The sequence below is a fragment of the Ursus arctos genome, unplaced genomic scaffold, assembly GCF_023065955.2.
Source record: "Ursus arctos isolate Adak ecotype North America unplaced genomic scaffold, UrsArc2.0 scaffold_22, whole genome shotgun sequence".
In the NCBI taxonomy this organism is placed as follows: Eukaryota; Metazoa; Chordata; class Mammalia; order Carnivora; family Ursidae; genus Ursus; species Ursus arctos.
In genome coordinates this window covers 40,542,090-40,556,549 of record NW_026622897.1, presented here as the reverse complement: position 1 = coordinate 40,556,549, position 14,460 = coordinate 40,542,090, and the positions used below count along the sequence as shown (strand labels likewise).

At 34.8% G+C, this 14,460-nt stretch overlaps 1 protein-coding gene across 4 annotated transcripts in view; it reads right to left on the bottom strand.

Annotated features, from left to right (window-relative positions):
- NOX4 (NADPH oxidase 4) overlaps positions 1-14,460 on the bottom strand; it is a 183,579-nt gene that overhangs the window by 83,037 nt on the left and 86,082 nt on the right. For all 4 annotated transcript variants that reach the window (XM_057316663.1, XM_057316662.1, XM_057316665.1 and 1 more), the window contains one exon: positions 9,212-9,272. In XM_057316663.1, coding sequence (XP_057172646.1) covers positions 9,212-9,272 — 61 coding nt within the window. The remainder of the gene's footprint in view (positions 1-9,211; positions 9,273-14,460) is intronic.

Genomic DNA, 14,460 nt, shown 5'->3' with positions numbered 1-14,460 from the left:
GTATCCAAGATCTACAAAGAACTTCTCAAACTCAATACACGAGAAACAAATAAACAAATCATAAAATGGGCGGAAGATATGAACAGACACTTCTCCAATGATGACATACAAATGGCTAACAGACACATGAAAATGTTCAAAATCGTTAGCCATGAAGGAAATTCAAATCAAAACCACATTGAGATACCACCTTATGCCAGTTAGAATGGCAAAAATTGACAAGGCAAGAAACAATTGCTGGAGAGGATGCAGAGAAAGGGGATCCCTCCTACATTGTTGGTCGGAATGCTAGTTGGTACAGCTACTCTGGAAAATAGTGTGGAGGTCCCTTAAAAAGTTAAAAATTGAGCTACCCTATAACCCAGCCATTGCACTACTGGGTATTTACCCCAAAGATACAGACGTAGTGAAGAGAAGGGCTATATGCACCCCAATGTTCATAGCAGCATTGTCCACAATAGCTAAATTTGGAAGGAACCGAGATGCCCTTCACCAGATGACTGGATTAAGAAGTTGTGGTCCATATATACAATGGAATATTACTCAGCTATCAGAAAGAACGAGTTCTCAACATTTGCTGCAACATGGACGGCACTGGAGGAGATAATGCTAAGAGAAGTATGTCAAGCAGAGAAAGACAATTATCATATGATTTCTCTCATCTATGGAACATAAGAACTAGGAAGATCGGTAGGGGAAGAAAGGGATAAAGAAAGGGGGGATAATCAGAAGGGGGAATGAAGCATGAGAGACTATGGACTCTGAGAAACAAACTGAGGGCTTCAGAGGGGAGGGGGGTGAGGGAATGGGATAGACTGGTAACGGGTAGTAAGGAGGGCATGTATTGCATGGTGCACTGGGTGTTATATGCAACTAATGAATCATCGAACTTTACATCAGAAACCAGGGATGTACTGTATGGTGACTAACATAATATAATAAAAAAACATTAAAATAAAAAAAAAAAGAAACAACACCTAAAATGGAGGTGTCTAGATGGCTTCTCAGAAGAAATGACTCCTGAGCTGTGTACATGTGTGGGTAGGGGTGAGCAGGGTGGCAGAGAGTACTGTAAACATATGGATCAGGATAAATATAGGTGGAAGGAAACAAGCAAAACAAGAACGAACCAAAAGGCCAATGTTTCTGTAGTGCAGAGAAGAAACAGTTGGATCAAGATGAGATGTAGGTCAGGACCAGAGCAGGGAGGCCCTTCTAGGTCATCATGAGGATTTTCTAACTTTATCCTAGGAGCAATGGGAAGCTATTAAAGTGATTGAAGCAAGAGAAGTGATTTAATTTGATTCAGGCTTTGAAGCTTCTCTGGCTACAGTGCGGAGAATGGATTGGAGGTGACAGCTATTGTGAATTCAATCAGGAGTAGACCAACACCGGTAAAATCCAATATCACCACCACCTCTATCTCACAATAGCTAATCTGAAGAACTGGACATGCCTGGAAAAAACTCACAATTAATCTGAGTTGTCTCACCTAAATTTTGGACCACAAATCTTAGTAGGCTTGTTGGCACATCTCAGAAGTGCTACTATGATTCCCTCATCAATTCACTATTTCAAATGATACATGAAACCTTCCTCCTTCTCCTCAAAATTCAGCATACCTTCCTCCATTCTCAGTCTCAGTGATAACTTTTCTATTTTTTCACCAAGAAAACAGAAGAAACCAGAAAAGAAATCCCATTCTTCCTACTCCAGAGCCCCAATCCATCTATGGCCATGTTCTGTAACCATCTTCTCTGTGTCTGCTCCTGTTACGAAGCATGAACTGCCTAGCTATCTTGTCTGTGGTCAACTCCTCCACTTGCACATTGAATCCAGTTCTTCTGGAATGCATTAAGAGGCACATGTGGACATTGCTTCTATGATTATATCCTCTATCCCTCCAGTAATATGAACTTTTTCCTCTCTACTTCATTCTCATTTTTCCCACAAGTATGTAAACATATTATAATTGCTCACATTAAATATATGTGTATGTGCATATATTTTATATTTCTACATATGTATTTGTTGTATGTTCTCTTAACTTACATCTGCCTTGTCCCTATATCCTCCTTCCTTCAGCTACTGACTTAATGCTCTATTTCACTTTATATCAAAACTCTTTAGAATTTGCCCAGTGGTGTTTTGGCAAATATTTAACAGCCAGATCTTTAAAATCATTTTTTAAATCTTTTTTTATGGTGTCTGTCAATTTTCAAGGAATAAAGACACTGTGATGATTGAAGCTATTGAACTTGACCTCACTGAACACAGAGTTGGAAGAGAAGCACTCAATGATCCAATGAGCTCACAGGAGCTGGTCCCAACATACCACTGTGTTTGTCTATGTGGACCACCTCTACTTCTCTTGCAATCTCTTGGACCTACTTCAGATAGGCTTCTGTTCCCAATATTCCATTAAAAACACAATTCCCAATGTCATTAATTCAGTCCTCAATTTATTCCGCTTCTGAGAAGCAGCATTTGTTTCAATTGATCAATGCCTCTTTTTATGAAACAATGTCTTGTTCTGTCCAGGCTTCAAACTCTCCTGGTTCCTCTCTTACTTCTGTGGCCACTCCACTTTTGTTACCTTTACTGGACTCTACGTGTTGAAATCTCAGGACTCTGTTAAATTTCTTCTCTATTATACATATTTCTTCAAGTATCTACTCTTAATAGGTCAGTGCCACCTTGGAGGAACAGCTTTGAGAATTGGGGAGGCAATTTGGTTCTAACAATGATAATCATCAGTTACTAAAGTTTGAAGAGTAGGGGTCGAAAACATTAGATACCCTGCAACATTGTGGAGGATGGGATGTTATGCAACAAGGAATTATCGCACTTTTTGCTTTTTTTTTTTTAAAGGACTTGCTGGACATTCATGTAAATGAAAAATTCATTTATCAAAAATGCAAAGTTTTTACATGACCTAAATAGTGCTAAAAACAATAGTCCCAAGATTGCAACCACTCTGTAAACTGAAGTAATATTATAAACTATTGTGTCTAGAACTTAAAAAAAGTTCACTATTTTGGAAAATCACCCCATAAAGAAAATAGTGCTCATAGTATTCCAATTGTATTGGAATCCTGTATTTAGAATTGTCTTATTCATGATCATTCTGTATGTGGGTTAAGTCACCTATTTCATTATGACTTCTAGTATAGTCACACTTAAAAATTTAATTAGGAAATATAAATCATTTACTATAAATTATTTTATTTTAATAGTTCCTTTATACTAAGGTTAGGACATTATATTGGTTTTTAAAAATCATTTGTGTACATCTGCGAATTTCATTTAAGAATGTAAAGTGGGCATATAAAATGCTATAAAATGAATATAAATTGCTATAAAAGGTATATTAATGTAATGACATACAGGGCAAATACATAAATGTAAATACATAATATATACAATGTAAGATGTATATAAAGGTATATTAAAATGTATACAAATCTTACATAGAAGAGAATTACTATTCTAGCTGATCCTATCCAACTTCACATCTTTAGATCCATGAATATAATAATTGTCAGGTTTGAATCTCTACTCTGACCTCCAGGTTCACACATGCAATGGCCTATTCAACCTTACTTTTTGAAAGCCTAAGAGGCATCTCAAATTTAAACTGTACAAAACTGAATTTGAATGCCCACTCTTGTGCTGCCTGATATGCCACAAAGTTCTTTAACTCAATACACAGCAGAACCATCCATCTACTTACTTACTCTAGAGACCTTAGATTATCTCTGATTCCTAACTATTTTTTTTATTTTTTTGAAGAATTTATTTGAGAGAGAGAGAGTGGGGAGAGGGGAAGAGGGAGAGGAAGAGAGAATCTCAAGCAGACTCCGCCTAAGTGTAGAGTCCAACATGGGGCTCTATCCCACGACCCTGAGATCATGACCTGAGCCGAAATCAAGAGTTGGCCCCTTAACTGACTGAGCCACCCAGGCACCCCATGATTCCTAACTCTTCTTACATCCCACCTCCAATCCATCAACAATACCTTCAGAATCCATCCACTTTTCATGACCTCATTACTGTCACCCTATGTATAATCAGCACTTTCTCTTGTCTAGACAGCAACAAGGGCTTCTCTCTAAACTCATCTCCTAATTCCCACTCTGGCCCACCCCCATCATATTCTCTATACAGCAGCCAGAAAAATGTGAGTCAGACCCTAATCAAAATCCTCCAATGATTTTCTACAACATTTAAAATAAAACTGAAGTCTGTAAGCACCTACCATGTCTGGTCCATGGGTATTCTCAGATTTTATTTCCTACAACATTCCCACTTACTTCCAGCAACACTGCACTTCTAACTGGTCCTTGAACACAAACATTTGCCTGCTTCAAGGTTTCTTCCTCTCATCTCCCCCATTATTACTCCTCCAGATTCAGAGCTCTGTTCAAAGAGGCTTTGCGGACCTCCTGTAATGGTCCAAATCCAACCAAAACCAGGAATGACTCTACATAATTTAGAGTCGAAGGAATTTATACAGGGAACTAATGACTTAGATGAGGGAAGAACTGAAGCTAAAAGACCATGAAGCAATCCAAAGAATAGAAAGAAGCAATCCAGAGAATAGAAAGAAGCTACTACCATCATGGGGGCTGATGGGGCACCAAGCTACCAGAATCCATAAACCAGGGCCATATGGCAGGAGATAAAACCACTACTGAAGCATCATTAAAATGATGATACATTCCCCACCCCAACAAAAAGTTTGACCTGTTTTCTGTCATGCTCTGAATTCCTACTTTTTCCCCCTTCTCCCTAAACTCACTCATTTTAAATAAATAAATAAATAAATACATAAATAAATAAATAAATAACCTTGGCCTGACAACCACTAGGTAGTATGTATTAAAACAAAGTGAATATCATTCAGATGCAGATTTCTAAACCATATCTTTTTTCTCAATCACATAAAAATGCAAGTCCTCTTATAGCCTATAGTGTCCAATCCCCTGCTCATCTCTCCAGTCTATTTCCTACTATTCTTCCCCTCGCCATCTCTATTCCCCACTGGCCTCCTTGCTGTTCCTTGAATATCCAAACTTATTACTACCTCAGGGACTTTGCACTTTCTCTTTCCTTAGTCTAATAGTCTAATAGTCTAACTTCTTCCTAATATCCACCTGACATCCCCTCATCTCATCTCTTTGTATGTAACTAAACACCCCATCTAAATATGTGTATATATATATATACATATATATATATCTAAATATATATACATACATATATTATATGTATCTATATATATATATATATACAGTAGGTATTTAATAAATATTTAATTATTAGCCAAAATAACAGATAGTTTAAATGTTATCTTCCACAAATGTCTAACCATGATAATTTGCTAGTCAAAGCAACAACAACAACAAAAAAGAGTATTTCTAGTCACTCCTTTGTAGATGTAGCAATTGATAATTCATATTTATTATGGGTTTAAACTAAAGCTTACACTATGCAATCATGAAGTAAGTAAAATCCAGATATTTCATATATCCCAGTATAATTTGTCCTGTTCAAAAAAGTCAGTTTGCTCAAGGATCTGCTTTTTGGGCATGTCCTTCAAAATAGGGCTGGTATTCAACAGGAGTACTTTTAATTTTTGGCTCTTTTTACAGCCACCAAAAGCCATTCACAGATACATATGGTATGAGGTGGATGGCATAATTGTTCCAAAACATGTTCTCATTATAAAATAATTACATTATTATAATTTGTGTGCTTATAATCTGACTTGTAAAGAGCTCCCCAAATGGAAAAAAAATACTTTAAATGCATTACACATGTTCTGTTTTAATCTTTTCACAAACAATCAGCTAGATGAAGTATAATATGTGCCTGGCTAATTTGGTGATATAGAAATAAACAGAGAGAGAATTTTCAACTCTTTTTTTTGGTCTAGTCCTCAACTAAAGTTCTATCTAAGGTTACTTGTACTATGAGTATCAATGTATTATGTATTAAAGCAAATTCATGATGTTATATGGCCCTGTTTTCCCACTTTGATCCTCAAAGTGAACCATATCTTCTGATTGTAGCAATATTTTTCAAAACAATAAATTGATACAAATTGATACCACAGATTCAAGGAAAGCTATTATATAATATATACAATAAGCCCTCTGCTGCATATTTATCCAGTTGTCAGTCCATTAATTATTGAATGTAAAAGTGACAAAATTTTAGATTAATTTCAATGCAGGTATTATGCACATAATGCTTTTGTAGTAAAACTTAACCTCTCTAGAGTAAGCTGGTATTTAGACCACTAAAAAAACCAACGGTATAATATCACCTCAAACATTATTCAATAGTAATGACATCTAATGTAGAAAGAAACAAAACATTTTGGATAGTTAGAATGATAATCAAACCGGTAGGCAATCTGTGACCATGTACTTGAAATTGGGAAGTATGACTGATTCTAGAAAAGCAACAAAATATTAATTAAGTGATAAACCCACTTGAGCAATTTACTCTACCCATTCTACCACCATCATTTCAAGGAAAAACCTAAATTGTGTTTGAGGTTTGAAGGGTCTTCCAAACTTAATGAGTCTTTCACATACTTAAAAGGTACAATGAGAGTCCTGGTTAAAATAAAAAGCTAGACAATAAATTTGCAACTTTGAGGCCTCCTTGTCCTAGGCTATGCAGCTGCTTAAATTGCTTCTTGGTCACTTTGCTGTTGGTATCATTGATTAGTCTTGGAAAGATCATTCATGGGGCAGTCTAAAACCTGTTCTTTCAACCTGCCCAAGGCAGAACATATATCAGGGAAGAAAAAAGTAACTGTAAAATATCTGTCAGTTTAGAAAAGCAAACCTCTGACATTCAACTTTAAAGCACTCTTTTGATATTTCCCACGCCTATTTCTCTTAATACTAAGTTTTAATCAATTCTTTTAGGACAAAAACCATGATCTTAGGAGTAATTTCCCAGTTTTCCTTCCATAATTATAATTCCATTGTTTTAAGACAACTAAACCCTTTTTTGAACTAAAGTGCCAGATATTATTTAGTGCAGAATTATGTAAGGGTTTTACGCATGAACACTTGACATTTTTTTCCAAGTCAACAAATATTTGAAGTCAACAACCAAGAAGGTTTATTAATTGAAAAGCATCTGACTGGAACTGAACTCTGAATAAAATGATATTGTTTCTCCCTCAATGGCACAGTACATAAAAAAGGAGGATAAAATTAAAACTATTAAGTGTTCCTAATAGAAAAAATTGAAATAAATGATGAGATAATCATTTATTTTAATGGGTTACTGACAATAGAAAATAACTTTATGAAGAAACTCAATAACAATAGCTAGTAATAATCCATCATAAAGTTTCTCCTTACCATGATGAATTAAATTATATCTTCATTGTGCTTGTTTCCCTTCAGATATAGAATTTCATTGATTACCGTTCATTACTGAAGTTAATTCTTACTTCATTGGTATTCTTAGCTAAGAAGAACTCTACTTGTTCTTTATTTGTCAAATAGTGCAAAACAACTGTGATTATAACAACTAGTTCTGGGCTTATGATGAGAATTACTATTTTCATACTACACCAGTGTTTCTCTAACAAGGGGCTTCCATGATCTCTTTTGAATGCAATCAAATAAACTACCATCTATTGAAGCCTGATTTTTTATAATTCCAAATAGGTCATTACTGCTCAAAGATCTTTTGATCAGTTTCATCATTTTCCCATTAAATACTATGTTGCATATTTTTCCATTTTCATCAAGTCTCCAATTTCAGGCTGGCTGCCCTTTCTACAGATAAATAATTTACACACTATTATTTTTAACTGTATGACATAAGCTCTTCAAATGTCCTTCTTCATAAAATACCCCTTGCTTATTACACAATATCTTGTCCTTTCCTGATTTTTACAAAAATTAGTCCCCCCCTTTCCAGTGCTAATTTCTCACCTGTGCTTGCAAATCCATTCGTTCTAGTTCTCTTTCCATTCCCACCCCTCCACTGCCTCTTCTCCTCTGCCTCCCAGTACCAGTAAGTCTTTCCTTGATTCTAATCTATCCAACTAGCAAATTATTAATACTATTTTTGTTATGATGTTCCAAATCTTTCAAAAGTTCTCCAGCATCTTCAAGTTATTTTATTATCTTGTCAAGGCATTCAAGATCTTCACCGAGCTGACTCTAAATGTCTTTTCCCTAATACTCTCCAGAATAACATCTTTGCTTCTGCTAGGCTGATTTATTTACCTTTCTCAGAAATAGTTTACACATTACCTTCCCTGATCTTTGACAATGCTGTGAATTTTACTAAAATGACTTACTTCCTTCTTCATTTGCCTGATTTTCAAGGTTCAGCTTAAATTCCAACTTCTCTGTAAATCTCCTCTTATAACCCTAGACTACACTAAATCTATCTTTTTTCTGATCCCTGTTCCTAGTTTAGCACTCAATTAGAAAATATTTTTATTTACACTTGCATTCATGTCTATATCTGCATCCTTTCTTTTGAGCAACCAAACTAAGCAACTAGCCAACAAGCTAACATTTACTGAGCACTCACTTGTCAGTCACTGTGTTGGACCAAGGGAATAGAAGAATGAATGTTTCTTTTATTTATTCAGAACTCTTAATAAAATGCATCTCTCAGAAAATACAAAAGTTTTATTGAATAAATGAGTAACACATCACTAATAGATTTGCCATTAAAAATGACCACTATTCCAAAGAGGCTGTGGAGTTGATATATACACATAGGTAATATCACAAAAAGGTCATGCAAGAACTGGAAGATTTAAATCACAATATAAATCCCAATCCCAGATATTGATTATTTTGAGAGTAAAACCAGCCACTTATTTTAAAATCATATTTTCTAAAAAACACAGTTCATTCTTCCCACTATTGCCTGTGCATTTGACAAGTAGGCAGAAATCAATGATTTGCAAGCAGAGCAAACAATACATTATTAACAATTATTGATATCCAAGGTATTTGAATTCCAAAAATGCATCCTAAAAGAAGAAAATATGACTATCAAAACTGTATATGCAAAGAAAGAAAACAAAACAACAGCTTGAGAACATATACACATTTTTATATATGCTAGTAGTCCTACTACTTAAACACATGCAAACTATTGTATGACCCATTATTTTCAAAGCATGTACCTTCAAACTCTATGTTCCACATACCTGTCCAGTCTCCTACTATTTTAAGGTGGACCCCAAAAGTTGCTTTGGTTTCAGTAGGACACTAAAAAAACAAAACCAAAAACCACTGGAATCAATTCTGAGTAATAGTTATGTATTACCAAACTATGATTTAATTACAATTTTCATTCTCATAGCAAGTCCCCCAAATCAATAGAAATAGAAAGGAATGAACTAAAAATCAATATAGATTCTCATTAGTGGAAGAAATAAGCAATGTTGACCAGTCAATAAAACAATACACATTTCTCTAAAAACCCATAGGTATCTATATAAAAAAATACACACAGTCTAAAATTGCTACTATATCACATTTAACAATAGATATTGCCAAAATGCCTTTTGAATTAAAATATTTCAAAGGACACAGCTTTTAACCACAAAGGAAGAAATGGAGACTAATGATTTTAATGTTTTTTTCTCTCCAGATATTATTATACACTTCACATCTTAACAAATTCCAGGAATAAAGAAAAAAACATTTCCCAATGTGACCTGAATTTTCCATGTCCGACAAGCAAACTCCCACTGAAAGAGTTCTATTTCATTCCTTCCCTTAATTCGCAGAAGAAATAATCTGGAGTGAACTGGCAAGGGTACCTGGGAAGGGGAATGAGTGTGGCTATGGAAGTAAGAAAAGTATCCGTGGCCCCACGAATACGAAATGTAGAAAACATCCACATCACTAAAATGAGAGAATAATTTTTGGCTCACAATAAGGAAATGCAGAATCTCCTTTTATTTTTCAGAACCCCAATCCTTCATCCATAATCCCCAGATTCAAACGTTGTGAAAAGTAAGTTTTTTCATAACTCATTTGGTGGCATATCTGAATTGAATTTATGGGAGAGTAATGATGGGAGGCTAATACCTCTGTATAAAAATTCATACAGAAGTGTTTTCCTACAGAAGTATCCATTTGTTGGGGTGCCTGGGTGTCTCAGTCGGTTAAGTGTCTGCCTTCGGCTCACGTCATGATCTCATGGTCCTGGGATCCAGCCCAGCGTTGGACTCCTTGCTCAGTGGGGAGTCTGTTTCTCCCTCTCCTCCCCGCTCATGCTGTCTCTCTCTCCCTATCTCTCTCTCAAATAAGTAAATAAAATCTTTAAAAAAAAAGAAATATCCATTTGTTTAAGAATGTTACCTCATATCCTGCTAGAGATCTTATGTAATATATGAAATATACATACCTTTTAAAATCCACAAAATTCTGAATTCTGAAAACACATCTAACCTAAGGGTTATGGGTAAGAACTTTATACACACTATTATTTCTAACTGTATGATGAAAGTCCTTTCAACTGTCCTACTTCCTAAAACATCCCTTTGTTATCATACAATATCTTGTCCTTTCCTGATTTTTATAGAAATTAGTCCCCCCTTTCCAATGCTAACTTCTCAAACCTGTAACTACCAAGCTTTCACTGAGTACCATGTGCCAAAGGCAGTGCCAAGTGCTTTATCTCCAAAATCTTGCAATAACCCCTGTCTTTCATAGTTAGGGAAACTGAATAATTGAGACTTAAAAATATGAACTTGCCCAAGATCATACAACTTGTAAGAAGATGAGACAGAGTTTGGATCCAAGTCTATCTGACTACATAGTTCTTAACTATGGCAAGTCACTGTCTCCACTAAGGCAAACATGGAAAATGGGTAAGGGTCACGTGAGAAATCAAATGGAGTAGGAGGAAGAAAAGTTATTTATTGAAGATTACTAGAATCGACATCCAACAATAAGAATTAAGGGGAAATATGAGCTGAAGTCATATGTGGTCCTAGGGACCATGTAATAGAGAATGGGTTGTATAAAGCAAGTCTAAGATCCTCAAGCTTACTGTGTCAACCAGTTAATGTAGGTCACATTGGGATGCTATAAGAGGAAATAGGGGAGATGAAGACACCATGGAGAAATGTAAAGAACTCACAGAAAAACAAGAAAGGCAGCTTGGAAACCAGTGAGAACACTAAAATAAAAATGTAGGTATTGCTCACTTGTTCTCTGCAAATCATAAACATACTAAAAAGTACATGATCTAATATATGTTCAGGGTTGGGAATTGATGTGACATGGCATTTCCAAACTACTCTTCTGCAATCAGTGTTTCTAATAGAATCATTACTGTATGATAAAAATATTAAAATAAATTAAAAATACTATAAAAATGATGTTATTTAAATACTATTTGTACTATTAAAATGTTATTCCATTTATAATTCTGACTCTAATATTTATCTCATTTGCATTCTGGCTTTTAATAACTCCGAGATCATTAAATTTTGTTAACCAGTATATCTTAATAATTATACCTTTAGTAAGATGGTGTGATCTGTAAAAACCACCTATCATTTTTACTTCATACTATTTAATGCTGGCCAGAGCCTCTATGCAGTAAAATTTGTAGCTTGCAGAAAGCAAGAACCGCAACAGAGTTCCAAGCTACCAGTCTGCTTGTCCATGTCTCGCTTGATGTTTCCCCCATTGTGAACTACCTCTTAGATTATAAAAAAGATCTAAGCCAAGAAGGTATCAGAATAGAGAGCAAAAAAGTTAGTCTTGGGATGCCTGAGTGTGCCTCTGGCTTGTTATAATCTCATATTCTAAAGGAAAACATATATCTTCTCAAATATACATATCTCTAGTCCATTCTTTCAGTGCAAACATTGTAAAAGATACTTGCATATAATAACATCCCCTCTGGTCCTTTCGGAGCCTACAAACCTCCCTCTTGTGATGCTGGACAGATGTATCAGTACAGTTTTTAAGGCTGTTCTGATTTCGAATAGATAAAACATAGTACTGTTTCTTTCAAACTCTAGGAATAATACCCTTATAAGTTACTGATATTTTCTCAAATTAGCTAGGAAAAAGAACACAGAATTTAACATAGTCTTTGCCCAATCATATTGCCTCAGATTAACACACAGAATGGTTTCAGCACGTGTGGTTTAAAACAACGAATGGAGATCTTAGAATCAAATTCTAGTAGCTTTGCACAAAAAATGTTCAGATTCACTAATGTTGCTTAAAACATAGTGTAGTGATTCTTTAATGCTTCCTCACTATCTCTTATTTTTTTTAATTTTTTCAAAGTTTTTATTCAAATTCCAGTTAGTTCACATGCAGTGTGATATTAGTTTCAGGTGTACAATACAGTGATTCAACAATTCTATACATTACCCAGTGCTCGTCATGATAAGTGTACTCCTTTTTTTTTTTTAAGATTTTATTTATTTATTTGACAGAGAGAAAGAGGCAGTGAGAGAGGGAACACAAGCAGGGGCAGTGGGAGTGGGAGAAGCAGGCTTCCCACTGAGCAGGGAAGCTGGGATCATGACCTCAGCCGAAGGCAGATGGTTCACCGACTGAGCCACCCAGGTGCCCCTGATAAGTGTACTCTTAATCCCCTTCACCTATTTCACCCATTCCCCCACCCACCTCCCCTCTGGTATCCATCAGTTTGTCTCAATAGTTAATAGTCTGTTTCTTGGTTTGTCTCTCTCTCTTTTTTCCCTTGTTTGTTTTGTAAAATCATATGATACTTGTCTTTCTCTGGCTGACTTATTTTGCTTAGCATAATATTCTCTAGCTCCATCTCTGTCATTGCAAATGGCAAGATGTCACTCTTCTTTATGGCTGAATAATATTCCTCTGTGTGTGTGTACACACCAAACTGGACAGCAAGATGCAAAAGAATGAAACCAGACCAAGACCACTTTCTTACACATACACAAAAATAAATTCAAAACGGATGAAAGACCTAAATGTGAGACAGGAAACCATCAAAATCCTAGAGGAAAACACAGACCTTTTTGACATTGGCCATAAGCAACTTCTTTCTAGCTATGTCTTCTCACTATCTTTTTAATAGTGCTTAAAAACACTTTTCAAAGAGAAGAAATAGTAAAGTACAGATATCTATGGCTATCTATCTCTTCGAGAATATTAATAAGGAATTATGCTTATGACAAGTTTTCAGTTTAAAAAGTTTTAGGATAATATGTGTACTTAAGCTTATATTATTAAAATAAAAACAGATATGAACATTTTTTCTATACAGAGAAATAAATTGAAGAGAATACATAATATAGCATTAGGAATATTAACTTCTAGGAAGCAAAACTGAAGACAGAAAATGAGAACTCATTTCACATACATCTCCATTTTAAATTAATTATTAGTCTTTGTAATATTTATAATTTTAAATATTTTTAAAACCTAATTTAAAATGTAAACAATAAGACATTGTGAGTTTCAACTTAGTCTTACTTAAGTTTCCTAGATGAAGAGAAAGAGTACGGCTCATGTTGACCATAACATGTGTACCAAAATACATATTACCCAGTTCAAGGATAAAAAAATAAAGTGACCAAATTTGTAAGAAAGAACAGATCTGGAAGAATTTCTATTTTGATATCCTTGAGTAAAAATGTTTTCCTTCAAATTATTTGTTCAATATGGCATTGGGTTTTTAAAGTGCTCAAATGACTAATGATTTTATAACAGTCCCACAAAAATATAAACAGATATTACATAATCATCTTACATTTGAGAATTAAATGTAAAAATGATGTCACTGTGCAATGATTTATTCAACATGGAAAAGAAATTTAAAAGCCACAATGTGTTTGTTTTTAAATCAAGAGCCTTGCAATAATAAATAAAAATGATTCTAAAGTAGATGTTACTATATTAAACACTATATTTTCAATATAACAAATTTGTTAAGCCAGAGAAAATGATCACAGAACATGAGTCTTTAATCATTATTGTCAGGTCTTCTTTTCAACCCCTTCTTCCAAAGCTCTAGTTTCGATGCCTGCTAGACGTTTCCACATGAAATTCACTCTCAATGTATTATATTTAAAAATCTTATTATCTCACTTCTCAAATTGTCTCTCTTTCTGATTCTCTTATGTCTGGACATAGAACCTATGCCTTTATCAGAACAGAAGCTCAAATCTCAGAGGAATATCATGTATATCTCTTCCTGCCAACATTCAATCGATTTTCAAGTCCTCTAAAATAATCTTACCAAGGAAATGTCTGACTACAGCAATCTCCTATTGATTAACCTTTTGTGTCCTCCTAAGGAAAAACACCCATATTCTTTCCTACAGTCTATAGCCAACCACACCTGTTCCAATTCTTTCCAACTTTATATTCCATATTCCTCCTTGACCACTCTAATCCATCTAAGCCAACATGGATCAGCTAATACATTTCCCTG